This window comes from Neopsephotus bourkii, unplaced genomic scaffold (assembly GCF_033783945.1).
Source record: "Neopsephotus bourkii isolate Nb327-2 ecotype Australia unplaced genomic scaffold, CSIRO-AGI_Nbou_v1 NB_962, whole genome shotgun sequence".
Lineage (NCBI taxonomy): Eukaryota > Metazoa > Chordata > Aves > Psittaciformes > Psittacidae > Neopsephotus > Neopsephotus bourkii.
Genome location: NW_026901456.1, coordinates 944,103 through 956,784, shown reverse-complemented (window position 1 = coordinate 956,784; position 12,682 = coordinate 944,103). Strand labels below are relative to the sequence as shown.

The 12,682-nt window shown below is 40.6% G+C and overlaps 1 protein-coding gene across 5 annotated transcripts in view; it reads left to right on the top strand.

The window, feature by feature from the left end:
* APP (amyloid beta precursor protein) overlaps window positions 1–12,682 on the top strand; it is a 207,962-nt gene that overhangs the window by 150,850 nt on the left and 44,430 nt on the right. For all 5 annotated transcript variants that reach the window (XM_061358980.1, XM_061358982.1, XM_061358978.1 and 2 more), the window contains 2 exons: window positions 8,243–8,371; window positions 10,426–10,525. In XM_061358980.1, coding sequence (XP_061214964.1) covers window positions 8,243–8,371; window positions 10,426–10,525 — 229 coding nt within the window. The remainder of the gene's footprint in view (window positions 1–8,242; window positions 8,372–10,425; window positions 10,526–12,682) is intronic.

The window sequence follows — 12,682 nt, the reverse complement described above, 5'->3', positions numbered from 1 at the left end:
GAGTCTGGCACTCCTGGTGTTATCAGACTGATCATGGGACGTGATGCACGGTTTTCTGTGAGTGGTGACATCCTGATCTGCTGGGAATGCTGTGTTCTGCATGTATACAGATTACGTGGTACTTCTGCTCAAAGGCCGGGCTCTTCAGGGGAGCTGAAGGGAAACTTCCTCTGCCTCAAATGGTCCAGAGCTATGGACAGGGAGGCTGTCTGTGTGAGAAGTAGAATTGTCATTTACTTGCTCCTTTGGATGAGGCTTTCCTTGTAGGATAGCAAGGTATGGAACTAGGAGAACCTTTGCTCTGAGTCAGTAGGGTAGTCATGTTCTCGTACACACCCAGAAAACCAGCTGTTTTCAGTGCCATCTTACCTGAAACTACAGAAGTCTGGGACTCTGTAGCTTGTGTATCAGACCAAAAACTTCCACTGCAGGTTTTTATCACATGTTAAGCAGATGATTGCCCAATGCTGGTGTTGGAGGCATGTCTCAGAGTACCACTCTGGGCAGCAAGGGAAACAAGGAGTGTGCAGAGATGAAATTCCATAGCTCCAAAGTCTACTAGGACATAAATTTGAGCACAACCAAATATTTGTGCTGTTGTGCTGTTCTCAGAGCACTCTCATCTGGACTGTCCAGAAAACTCACATTTGATCCAGTATCTGAAGGGGGCCTATAGGGATGCTGGGGATGGACTCTTCATTAGGGACTGTAGTGATAGGACAAGGGGTAATGGGTTAAAACTTAAACAGGGGAAGTTTAGATTGGATATAAGGAGGAAATTCTTCCCTGTTAGGGTGGTGAGGCACTGGAATGGGTTGCCCAGGGAGGTTGTGAATGCTCCACCCCTGGCGGTGTTCAAGGCCAGGTTGGACGAGGCCTTGGGTAATATGGTTTAGTGTGAGGTGTCCCTGCGCATGCCAGGGGGGCTGGAACAGGATGATCTTGAGGTCCTTTCCAACCCTAACTATTCTATGATTCTATGATCCTCATCCATGGTTCCTGGTGCAGCTTAGCTGTGCTTCTGCACTCTGTTGCCTTTGAAAATGGGGTGCAGCTGTTCACTATCTAGCGTCAAAATACTGCATTGTTCCATCCTGCTCCATGGTCTTACTACAGAAAAGGATTAGTGGCAGCTGGAACTAATATGCCTGTAGTTTTTAAAACAGTTGGAAATTTTCCCCTTCATTTTGCAAGTTAAATAGAGGAATTCAGATCCATCATTCTCTGTGAGCAGATTGATTCTGTAATTTGCTGCTATTCCCCCTTTCACGTGCGTGTCAAATTTTGCTGGATTTACGTCTTCCTGTTTAATCTTCGTTGATATGAGAGGCACATTCTCTGTGGGAAGCCAGTGGCAGGGGGCAAAGAGAAGCAAGAAGGAAATCTCTCTCCTAGCGGTGAAATAAAGGGTTTCAGAGCAAGGAAACATATAGGAAAACTCTGAAAGGTAGTTAATTAACCTACTTACTTCACACATAGATCAAAGTGAGCATATATCATTAAAATGACTTTAAAAAGCTTTTCTTCTAATTTGGCACTATTTTACTGAAATAACTACCTTTCAGTAATTTACGTTACCAAAATGTAATTTGTTGCTGAGCAGAGCAGGATCATTAGGGTCAGCCTTAGCATGTGCATAAGTCCATTTGAATTTTTTGTTGCAGTTTTTTTCCCCCTGTTGTTGCTGTCTTCAGAATTCACTCTGGTACCTTTTGTGCTATGGAAGCAGTGTTTGTTCATATGAAGAGAGCACAGTGCGGGCTGAAACTAGTCCAGTTCGGCTATTTGCCCATGAAAGAGGAATCTGCGGAGGGGCCCTTAGTGCCTCTGCGTTTGGGAAGCTTGAAGCCTTTCCTGAGTCCAACGAGGTTGCTGTGGAAATATGCAGTTGGAGGCAGGCCAGAGTGTTGCTGCTGATCTAGTGATAAAAATCCTCCTGTGCAGTAGGAAAGAGCAGTCCAGCTCTAATACTCCACCCTCTAGCTCTGCTTCCCCAAACCCGTAAACTTACAGCTGTGGAATTTCTCACATACACTTAATTGTGTAGGTTTTTGTGAAGCAGCATGGATTTCAGTTCTGCTCATAAACCATGTCAAGACTTCAAGAAACACGATCATCTAACTCCATTTTGTAGCAGCTTCTGAGGCTTTTATGTGAATAAAATCAGTGCCATGTTTTCTTCCCAGTCTGTGGGCCTGAGCAAAATGGTATGGTCATACACCTAGGCTTGCCAGTAGTTTTATGTACAAGCGAATTGAAGACAGAAAAGATGATTTTATATCTGTATTAAATTCTTCAAAACTCTGGCAGGTTCATTGTATTTAAAATGCAAAGGTTTAAAAGAATGAGCATGAACAAAATTTGTCCGTGATTTGTCCAAGTTGAGTAAGTTCAAATCCTGAAAAGCAAATAATGAGATTGAATCAAATACTGTTTTAATTCTATTCTGCCCCAAGAAAAGCCCTTGGGAAGGTAGGCAAAGGGAAGTTTTGACTACCGCTATAGCCACGTGTCTGCCTTGTGTGGGGTAACATGTTTTGTTAGAAATTAGCAAAAAATGCAGAAGGCATCTTTAACTCCACATGAAGGATAGCTGGGTGGGGGGTTGGGTTTGTCTCACCCATGAGTAAAAGTTGTGTATTCATCCTAGTTAAGTCTTTCTTGAATGTTCCTAAAATGAACTACTGCTCCTGTGTCAAACATGACCTGCAAGTTAATATTGCAGCAGATAAAATACATACCTAATACAGTATACAAGGTATTCCTAATGAATGAATGAAAAGAAGCAGTTGTTGCACATTCCAAGAGCAGCAGTCATAAAGGGCTGGTGATTGATTTTTCTCTAAAGGCAAGATTAAATAGCACAATACAGCATTGTGAAACTTTCCCATTTAGAGAGAATTTTGAGGAAAATGACAAGCCATCTCAGAATTTCCCATGGAAGTTCCCTGGCACAGAGCCGGGAAGTTGTATTTTAAGTACACCGAAGTGTTTTAATACGATTTTTGTGTTGTTTCTCTGAAGTAAGTCTTTTGGATTTCCATGAGGAGAGTTTAAGTTAGATTTGTAGCAATCCAAACTGCATTTGATGTTTCCATTTTCTGAGCCCAATGAAATTGCACTTCCATCACTCCCTTAATCTGAAACAGTAGACTAGGATCACCGTAGGATTCTGGGAGGGGGGACGACAGACACACTATAGGCATGCATATATATTCATGTGTATATGTTGTTTATAATATTTAATTTAATCTGGTTTGGGGGCAGGTTAGGTCTCATATGATTCCTTTATGGGGGTGACCTTATCTTGATGCTGATGCTGCCCAATTAAAAGCACTGGATGACAAAGAGTCAGTGGGGCTGGAACTCACCACCAGGTAGCCAGGAGCCATCAGTGCTTTCTGCTTTGTTTGGTCTTGTACCTTGTACAGCCAGAAACGTGTTAGCCAGCTCTCTGGACTGTCTGGTTAAGCTTTCAAACCAGGGAGTTGCAGTGCAGGTCCTTAACTCTGCCCTGGTGCATATATATGCATATGTATGTGTGTGTATGTGGGTAGGTAGGTAGATAGATAGATAGACAGATAGATAGATAATTTAGTTATTTCCAGAAAATACTGTCTTCCAAACAAGAGACAAGGTATACTGTCTACAGAATTAGGTAGAAAATTAGCTTTTTAATGCTGCAATGTCAGCCTAGGTAGTCTACAGAGACCACAGGTGTAGTCTGTGGACCTGTCTACTTTGTACCAAATGTATTGAATACGCTAGTCCCAACATGCTCTCAAAAACTGTAACAAATAATACTTCCAGAACATTCTCTAGTATAAAGAGGATTTAAAATTAGCAACTAAAATACCTACAGACACCAGTACATCTGGTGGCCTGTCACAGTAGCTGGTAAAAGGGCTATGATTGATCTGTGTTTAGTTTGAGATAAAAAAAAACCCAACAGGTGTTTGAATCTGCTGAGAAAGAGGAGTTTTGGAGTGAGTCTGATGGAAGCAAACGGCATGAGAGCGTATGCTTGAAATAGTCAGAAGCAGCACGTAACGGGGACATTCACACTGCTTCACCTTGCGTTGCCTGCTGCGGACCTTACTAGATTGGTCAGCCAAGGTAACTAAAAACATAGGCATAACAGGCGTTGTGTTGGGAGTATCCTGTCTGTTTGCAGAGGAAGACTGAAAAAACGCCGGCAAACAAGTATAGAAAACTGAAAGTAGTGGAATTGTTTCATGAGGTTTAGGTAGCCCCTGGTGGCTGATACAAGTTAGTTATTCTGTGATGTGTTTTTTAGTAAGGTGACTACTGTTATGAACACACCAAGTTTTCCCTGGCAAAACACGCAGCAGAATTTCAACTACTAAACCCAGAATTTTGTAATGGAGTTTGGAAATTGGTACATGATTTATGAAGAGCAAGAGGTGCCAAGCTGGCCCTGGGATATGTCAGCCATTTGTTCTTCTGCTATAGACAGTGTCAGAGCTGAGACCTTGGGAACTTAATTTAGCTGATAATAGCATCACTTTCAGTTATAATTTAATATGAAGGTTCCTGCCTAGGGTTGAAGTAATAGATGGCTGTGGATATAACAGCTTTAGATAGAGGGTCTGTCTTCATCTTAGCCTGTGGAGCCTTTCCTCACCTTTGTGCCCAACTGTTCACTGTGGCCTCTGCTCTACCATCACAAGAGTTCGTATCACTGTTCAGTGTACCAGATTTGGGGGTGAATCATGCTTATAAGTATCTCTGCAAAAACTGCCTGCATGGGTTTTTTTGAGCAGAACCAGTTCATTCAGTAATGACATTTAAAAGAAAATGTGTATGAAATAAAATACAGAGGTGGGACTTGGGGTACTTTTGCTGATCCAAAAATCTGTTAAAACTCTGCAAGCAATAGGTCTGCAGTTCTAGGCATTGAGGAGAAAATGATTAATTTACTATTGGGGTTTTTTACTGCTTAAGTTGCATTCAGTGTAGACCTTGGTCCTTGTTTGGTCATCCACAATCAGGTATGCAAAGCCCAGTGGAAAGCTCTTGCTGGCCATCACCAGCTCTGGCAATTTCACCTTTAGCCACAGCCCTGAAGCCATGTGGCAGTAGCCCTGCAAAGTTGTTGGTAAGGTTGGAGGTATGACCTGATCCAGCGTGAAGAGAACTTCCAGCAAGGAAGCAGAGCTGGTGTAGTGTATGTCAGGAGTTCAGGGGATTACCACCACCTTTTGAGGTTTTTTGATCAATATAGGAATTACCTTATAATAAGAATTATATTATGTAGTAGAATATAGTATATAATATATATAAAGTATAATATTGCCTTAACAATGGAGTCAGGGAATGTTTCCTAAAGGTCACAGTAAAGACATTTTTGGCGGTAACGAGTCTGTATGCTAAGACTTATTATCTGTTTCAGCTTCCACTTCAGAGGAGCCTGATTAAATCTGTACCTCATGTCTTGATGGTGTGTGCATGGAGTACTGTTGTTTTCATAGATGCCTATTCATCCACCCTAGGAATCTGGCATGTAGCGCAGTGCCTTGCTGATTGGGAAAGCCTTGTGCATCTGGGCAGGGTGACTGAATGCTTCACAAGGACTTCTTAGCTTTGAATCACTTGCTGTTAATGTCATAAGCTTTTAGGCAATGTGAGATCGCTAGACCAATAGTTACCATCGGAGTGAAAATGTGCATATGGCTAATTTTAAAAACAAAATGCTGAAGCTCTCTAGGCTTGTATACCTACATGTGGGGAGTTTCTAGTGTTTGATTGGGGTTTTTTGCTTGAGAAAAACCAAAGTCTCTTATCCCTGTAAGGAAACATCTTGCATTTAATATTCTTTCTGCATTGTCCTAAATTTCAATTACAGTTTTTGCTGCCATCACAGGGAGATTTTTTGAGCAGATGTGCTAGAGTTATGCACATCCATTTCTTCTTTATAAGTAAGTGTGGGACATTTTGCAACGTTAGAAAAGGCACTGAAGGGAGGTTGCAAATTTACCCAAGTATTTGAGAGGTATTTTCAAGATTATTATCCTATTAACATGTATACTTGTAACTCTTAATGTCAAAGGTTCATGGACATATTACAGTGAATGCAAACACAGTAAAGGAGAACAAAAATAGTGCCCTTCTGGACTTAGACATTACACTTGAAATATCTCCTGAAGAAATAGAAATTAATCCACTCTCTCTAGTCTGCCTTAACCTGCTACCTTGGTGTGTTTTTTGGGGGCAAGGAAAGCTGAATTGTCAGGAAAGGTAACAACATTTTCTGCCTTCAGAATTTTATTGCTGTTGTTAAAACTTTCTGGTCTTCTGTCCTTGATTACTGTAAAGATTTGTGGTTGGCACTTTAGTTTGGCCATTACCCAGTGTTGTGAGGATTACTTGCCTTCCAACATTTGTCCACAGTCCTTGCAACTTCATCCCAGGTTGCTTGTGTTTGGGGACTTGGGGTTATGTTCCGTGAGAACGAGTTTTCAGTCATGGAGCCACTAAGTTTAATCCTGTGGCAAGGAATAGCTTCACATTTCTCTATTCTGTCTGACAGATCTTCTTCAAATAACCTCTGCTTTATTTTTCTTTACATTTTAAACTCTCTTGCTTCTCTTAGCTGAAATGATTCTTAAATCCTTGAGTGCTGTAGCTTAGTATTCATGTCTTGTGTAAATGTGAAATTCAGTTAGGCTCTATATTTGCCCATAAGTTTTCTTAAAACTTCAACTTCGCCCACGGTCCTTCCTGCTTCAGAAAGCTGTGCACAAAGCCTGTGATGCTTGCCACTTCCCCACCCTTTTCCCTGTGTCCCTGCCAGTGCCCAGACCAGCTGTTCACCACTTCTGCTTGTTCTTGAATCTGCTGCACAGTAAGGTCACCTTTCCCTTTCTTCTCACCTGCCTGAGCTTCGTGCTTTTCATTGCTCAGCAGCTCCAGGTAGGATGCGCAAACACAACAGCACAATCCAGGGGGAAAGAATGTCCAGAATCCATCATAAACACTCAGTTAAAAATAAATGTCTTAGCTGGATGCTAGAGAATACTTACCTGTTTTGGCACTGTGTTATTGTAGGGAGTAGGAGAGTAAGGAAAAATACACCTTTCTTAGTCTTCACTGCTCCATTATCATTCTGTGTATATTTTCAAGTTCCCTTCAGCTACAGACCTTTCCTATGTTTGCGTTCAATTGTATGCCTTAAGGCATATTTTTAATAGGTTTTACTAGAAAAATCACCTGTAATGTATACATACGACTAAGATTTTTACAAAATCTGGCACCCAAACTGAGTATGTTCAGAAAAACCAAGTAGGTGCCCCTTCTTTCTTGCGGCTTTTCAACCAGTTGTGTATTCTGGATATGTACTTTCTGTACCTCAGCTAAATGGTCCCTTTCCTCTTTTTTTTCCTCCCTGGTGTCATACCAATAGTGACAAGACAGGAGTGTCTTCAGTTTGTTTGGGAGGGGTTGGGGTTTGGTTTAGTTTGATTGGTTTTATGGTTTATGTTTTGCAGTCAAGTTTGATAATTATCCTTTGGCTTAGACAGAGCAGTGCTTTTCACATGGTCTTCTGTGCAGCTGTTGGGCAGGTTACTTTCTGTACTTGAATCTCTATGGGTGCATTCAGTTTACTGTTGATAAAATTTACCAGTTGTGATCTTTTTTAGTTGCCAAAGTCAACTCTAGTTGACAGATGTTGATACTGGTTGAGTATTTAACATAGTAGAGCATATATGGTGAATCTTTGAAATGCTTCCAATAGAGTGTCCAGATTTCTGGGAGGGATTTTCCTAGTAAAGTTGAAGGTTGTGAAACTGGGGGCTTGAATCGTGGGGCCTTCCAGGGTTGGGGGAGAGGAGAAATAAACTCTGATGGAGAGGACAGAAGCAAAGCCCAAAATAAATTGATCTTGGGTGTCCATTACATACCATGCTAAGATGGCACTTGCTGTCTTGTTGGGCTGATAGTGTAGCAGTTACACAAGAAGATGCCACAGCCAAAGTTCTCCTTATGGCTGGGGAGGAAATCTGAACGCTGTCCCCAGGGACCTTATCTGCTCTACCTACAGCTACTATTTAATGGTATGTTCTGCTGAATGGGGTGATTGAATGAATGTTCCTTATGCATTCAGAAGATTTAACTGCAGGCATCACTGGCCAAGTGGTTTTGGTGTGGGATACATTTCTAATGCAAGGACCTAAAACATGTTGCTTTAAACTGATTTTTCCCCACCTATTTTTCCCTGTAGCCTCGTCATGTATTCAACATGCTGAAGAAGTATGTGCGTGCTGAGCAGAAGGACAGACAGCATACTCTCAAACACTTTGAACATGTGCGCATGGTAGACCCAAAGAAAGCTGCCCAAATCAGATCTCAGGTAATCCCCACTGAGGGTTAATGGGGTTGTATTTCTTCATAACCATTGTGAAGTTTCTGACAACCTGGTCAAAAAAACAAAACCAGACAAACCTGAGTCCATTCTGTGGACAGCTTTACATGCCGTAATAATCTGCTTTCTGGCAGAAGATTAGGGCAGAGTGATGTAGGAGTAGGGTGGGTGTAATATATCTTCTGAGAAGAACTGAAAAACAGCCTTTTTGTCTGCCCAGACAATGAGTCAATTGTGAGTATTTCCTGAGGAGCCCTCCAGAGCATTAATGCCCAGAGCCTTTATTAGTGCTCTGGGAAATGTCAGTAATAGATTTAGTGACCACACATGGTTATGCTTCCCTCAGCTGAAGTGGCAGAACCAGAAGTGGTGTAGCCATCTCACTGCAACCAGCCTTTCTGTAGTCATTGCAGGTACTTATAGTGTCTATAAACGTGATTACTACAATGCTCTGGAGTTTAATGTGTTCTTTTAAAATAGACACTCTAGTTCATGGCATTTTAACTGCTGAATGTTACTACAGTCCTCCATGTGTATGTTTTGGAACAGTTTTTATGTTGCCTTCATAAATCATGGAGGATGAGAAGGTAGAAGAAAATAAGAAAAAGATCGATGTAGGTGGATCTCAAACCAGCAATTAAAATTGTAGGCACAATGGATAATCTGATTAAAAAGTGCAATCTGCTGAATCTGCTGGTGTTCCCTTTGCAGGATGCAGTGGGAAGCGCTGATCCAGCCACAGTTCTTGAACTGACTGGTGTTGCCAAAAACCAAATGTAAACCATATACCTCTGTGAATGGCACAATTTCCATGTTAGACTTTTCAGACATCTATCCCAGCCAGGCCTGTACATTGAAATTGTGCTGTGATGAAATTTCTAGAGTTAGAAATGCACACTTCCAACATTCTTTTGCAGTGATGGTTATCTTTCCCTTGTCTTAAATGTTAACATTAAATGTACTTTTGCATCTAACATGACTTTTTTGTTTCTGTATCTCTAGACTACTTTATAACAAAACAGTGAAATTCTGCAGACTACAGGTTGTGTGGCAGCTCAGGTGAAGATTAGAAGCTGATATTTAAGTGCAGTGTATTGCTTAGTATGCTTTCATAGGAATGAGTATAGTGTCTTTGCTTCCAGAATTGGTCAGAAGATTGGGGGAATTTAGAGTGAAGGATCTCTTTGTGAAAATTGTTTTCAGTGGAACATGGGAAACAAAATATTTTGTTCAAAAGCATAAATACTGTATTTGGATTTGAAGAAATCATGCCATTGTTTCATTAAGATTGCTGTCTGCAACCCATTTTCCTTTTTAGGCTTACTTGCCTTGTCAGTCTTCTCTAAGATGCACCTCAATTTCCCTTTCTGATGAAGAGAGGTGATACTTGTGGAGAATAACCTGGGGGTGCATATATCGTGGGATGTTATGACTCAACCCATAGCAGTGTGCAGGAACCTAAGGCAATAAAGTAATCACAAGATAATGCAGTAATGCTGGGTGAAAATACTATTGTTTTCAGCTGAAAAAGCTTGCAAATGTTTTTTTACCAAGAAAATTGAAGGTTTTTTGGGAGCTGTTTCTTTCTGCAATATTAGGATAAAGGAAGGAAAAACCCAAACAGCTGAAAACTTTTGATGCAGCAATCATTGCACCTCACTTGGTTTGCATGTTATGTGAAAACTTACGGGTATGGGCAAATATAAATGTTGTTGAAAGGTAAATGAGGCTGTGGATTTCTGCCACAGTAGCTGCTTGTGTTCATGCTCTCCCTCACAGCAGCTATAGACCCCTAGTTTAAATAACTGCATTCCCATGGGATTTCAGATAGTTGCTATGGAAGAGGATCTAGAGCACTATTTTTGTAGCAGCTGTAGGAGAGGTGAATTTTGCAATGGATTTGACAGTTTTGGTACATAGAGTATGCTGAAATCTTATACTTACACAGTGAAAACTGTCTTGTTCTCTATAACCTTTGCAGTTTGTAATAATGTCAAATTAACGGTAGTATTCCCCTTCTTAAAATACTTTTATTTCCATAGGTCATGACACATCTGCGCGTGATATATGAACGCATGAACCAGTCTCTCTCCTTCCTCTACAATGTACCTGCTGTGGCAGAAGAGATCCAGGATGAAGTCGGTATGCAAACTATTAATGTAGAAAAAGGAAAATATTTCCGTGATGAGAAGTTATCACCAAAAGCTAAAATACAGCACAGACTCATAGAATACTTCTTACTTCTCATATTAATACTTTGTCCCAGCTGAGAAACAGGACAGTAAACTTGGCAATGTTCTTAAATTACAATGTAAATGATAATGAATACTTGGGAGACATATCCTTTATAACCTGTGCAGTGGCATCATCATATTGTTGTAAATGTCTTCCCTGAAATATGTTAATTTACATTTGGAACCTCCATGCTAAAGGGACACAGCTGTTGACAGTGAGATTTAGCAAATCCTGGGTTTGGATATTTAATTTACGTGGCAAGTATTTACATTATCTGATGTAGATGTTTTGTAAATCCCTCAACAAAAGAAAAAGTCAGTTGCAGACCCAGGCATCTGAAAAAACTGCAAGTATCAGCTGGAAATTGCTAAGTGCAGCTTGGCAGTATCTTACTGGTCATCCATTTAGTTGCTGGTTAGTTGGTCAAATGGTTCTCTCCTTCCCTTTTTTTTTTAGCAGCACACAGGCTAGGCTGTGGACTAGCCAGGTAGCAACAGTCCCATGGCTGCATTTTCCTCAAGTGCTGTCACAGCAGATTAACTGTGAGGGAGAACGGTCTTCCCTGCCACTCACAGCTCCTGGCTGTGAGTACCTGCAACGGAGGTACCTCTGTTACAGCATTTGGCCTTTGCTGTGTGCTGCTGTTGCACCAAGGCAACTTCACTTAGCCTGTATTAATTTCAGATATAGCCACAGCTCTGGACATCATGTTGCTAATGTGCTTCTGTAAAAAAATAGTACATAGCTGAATGCAAAGACCGGAAATAGGATGGTCATTGTCTGTGAAACAGGTTTGTTTTGAAAGATGTAATACTCTGCCAAATGGCCGTTAATGGATTAGTTTCACATATAACCAGCTTGGGCTGACAAAATAAATTATTGATTTTTTTAAAACACAAGGGAAGGAGGCATTTTAAAACACAAGGATTAGGATGCATTGAGGATGCAGGGACGGAATGGAAAGGGAGTAGTGGTAGTCATTTGCACAAAGCACAGGTTAGGAAGGAGATGGGCTTCTACTTGAGAGGGCTGGGAATGAGATCAGGAAGTTGGGGAAGGGGTTAGGAGGAAACAAAAAGATAGCTGAATTAGTAATTAATCTTCACCATGTATTTCTATGCTCCAGAATTAGAAGGTGCAATCAAGAGTCTCAGTCTGTAGTTGTGCAGAAAAAACACCTTATTGATCATTTGAAAACATATCATTTCTGTAGCAAAGGAGATGCTGATACTATTAGGTCCTGATGATGTCAGTTTGCTGTCATTTCCTTGGATTTTTTATTTGAAGCTTGGATTTCATCCGTTCTTAGTAATGGTAATGTTTGTTGATGACGATATTCTACATTTTCTTCTCCCTCCTAAATAAATGAAATGGGAATTCCAGAGGCTTTGAAATGACATGGGAGAAAAAGTCTGCTAAGCAGTTCAGAAAAATCTCATTCCAAATCTCAAATGTAATACTGATTTTTAGGCGGGGGGAAAGAGCCTAAAGTTAGTGGGATATTATTTCCTAATAGGATGACAGAAAGTAAGATATCTCAGAAAAAGTCACAGTCTCTTGAGTACTTTTTCTCTACTTTAAGGTTGCTTATTTGTGGAGGGGGTTTTATGGTTTTTTGTATACTGAGAATTCTTCAAAGCATTGCAGGGTTTGAAGCAATGAAAAGTAAGTTCTCATACTGGGAGCAGCAAAAATTAAAGAAAGCACTATCAGATCTGAGCTGTACTAGATGAAATAGTAATGAGAGGAAAGCCTGGGTTTTTTTCAGTATCAATGTTCTTGATGGTTCCATTGGCTGTATATTGGGGTTTACACGCTGGTTTTGGTGAAAGTTTGTTAAAGTCATTGCCATCTGTTAAAGGAGACAGTATCTTCCTAGCTCTGAGCACTGATCTCTTTCAAATTCTGTTCTGAAATGATTTTTTTTTTTGCTTCTGTACTCTTCCTAAACCCATGGCAAAGCAAATCTCTTACAGCTGCAGCATCTGTGAAGTAGAATACTGTTAAAATTGCACTTTATAACCTTCCCAAGAAAAACTACAACTTCCATTGAAACATGTTTTG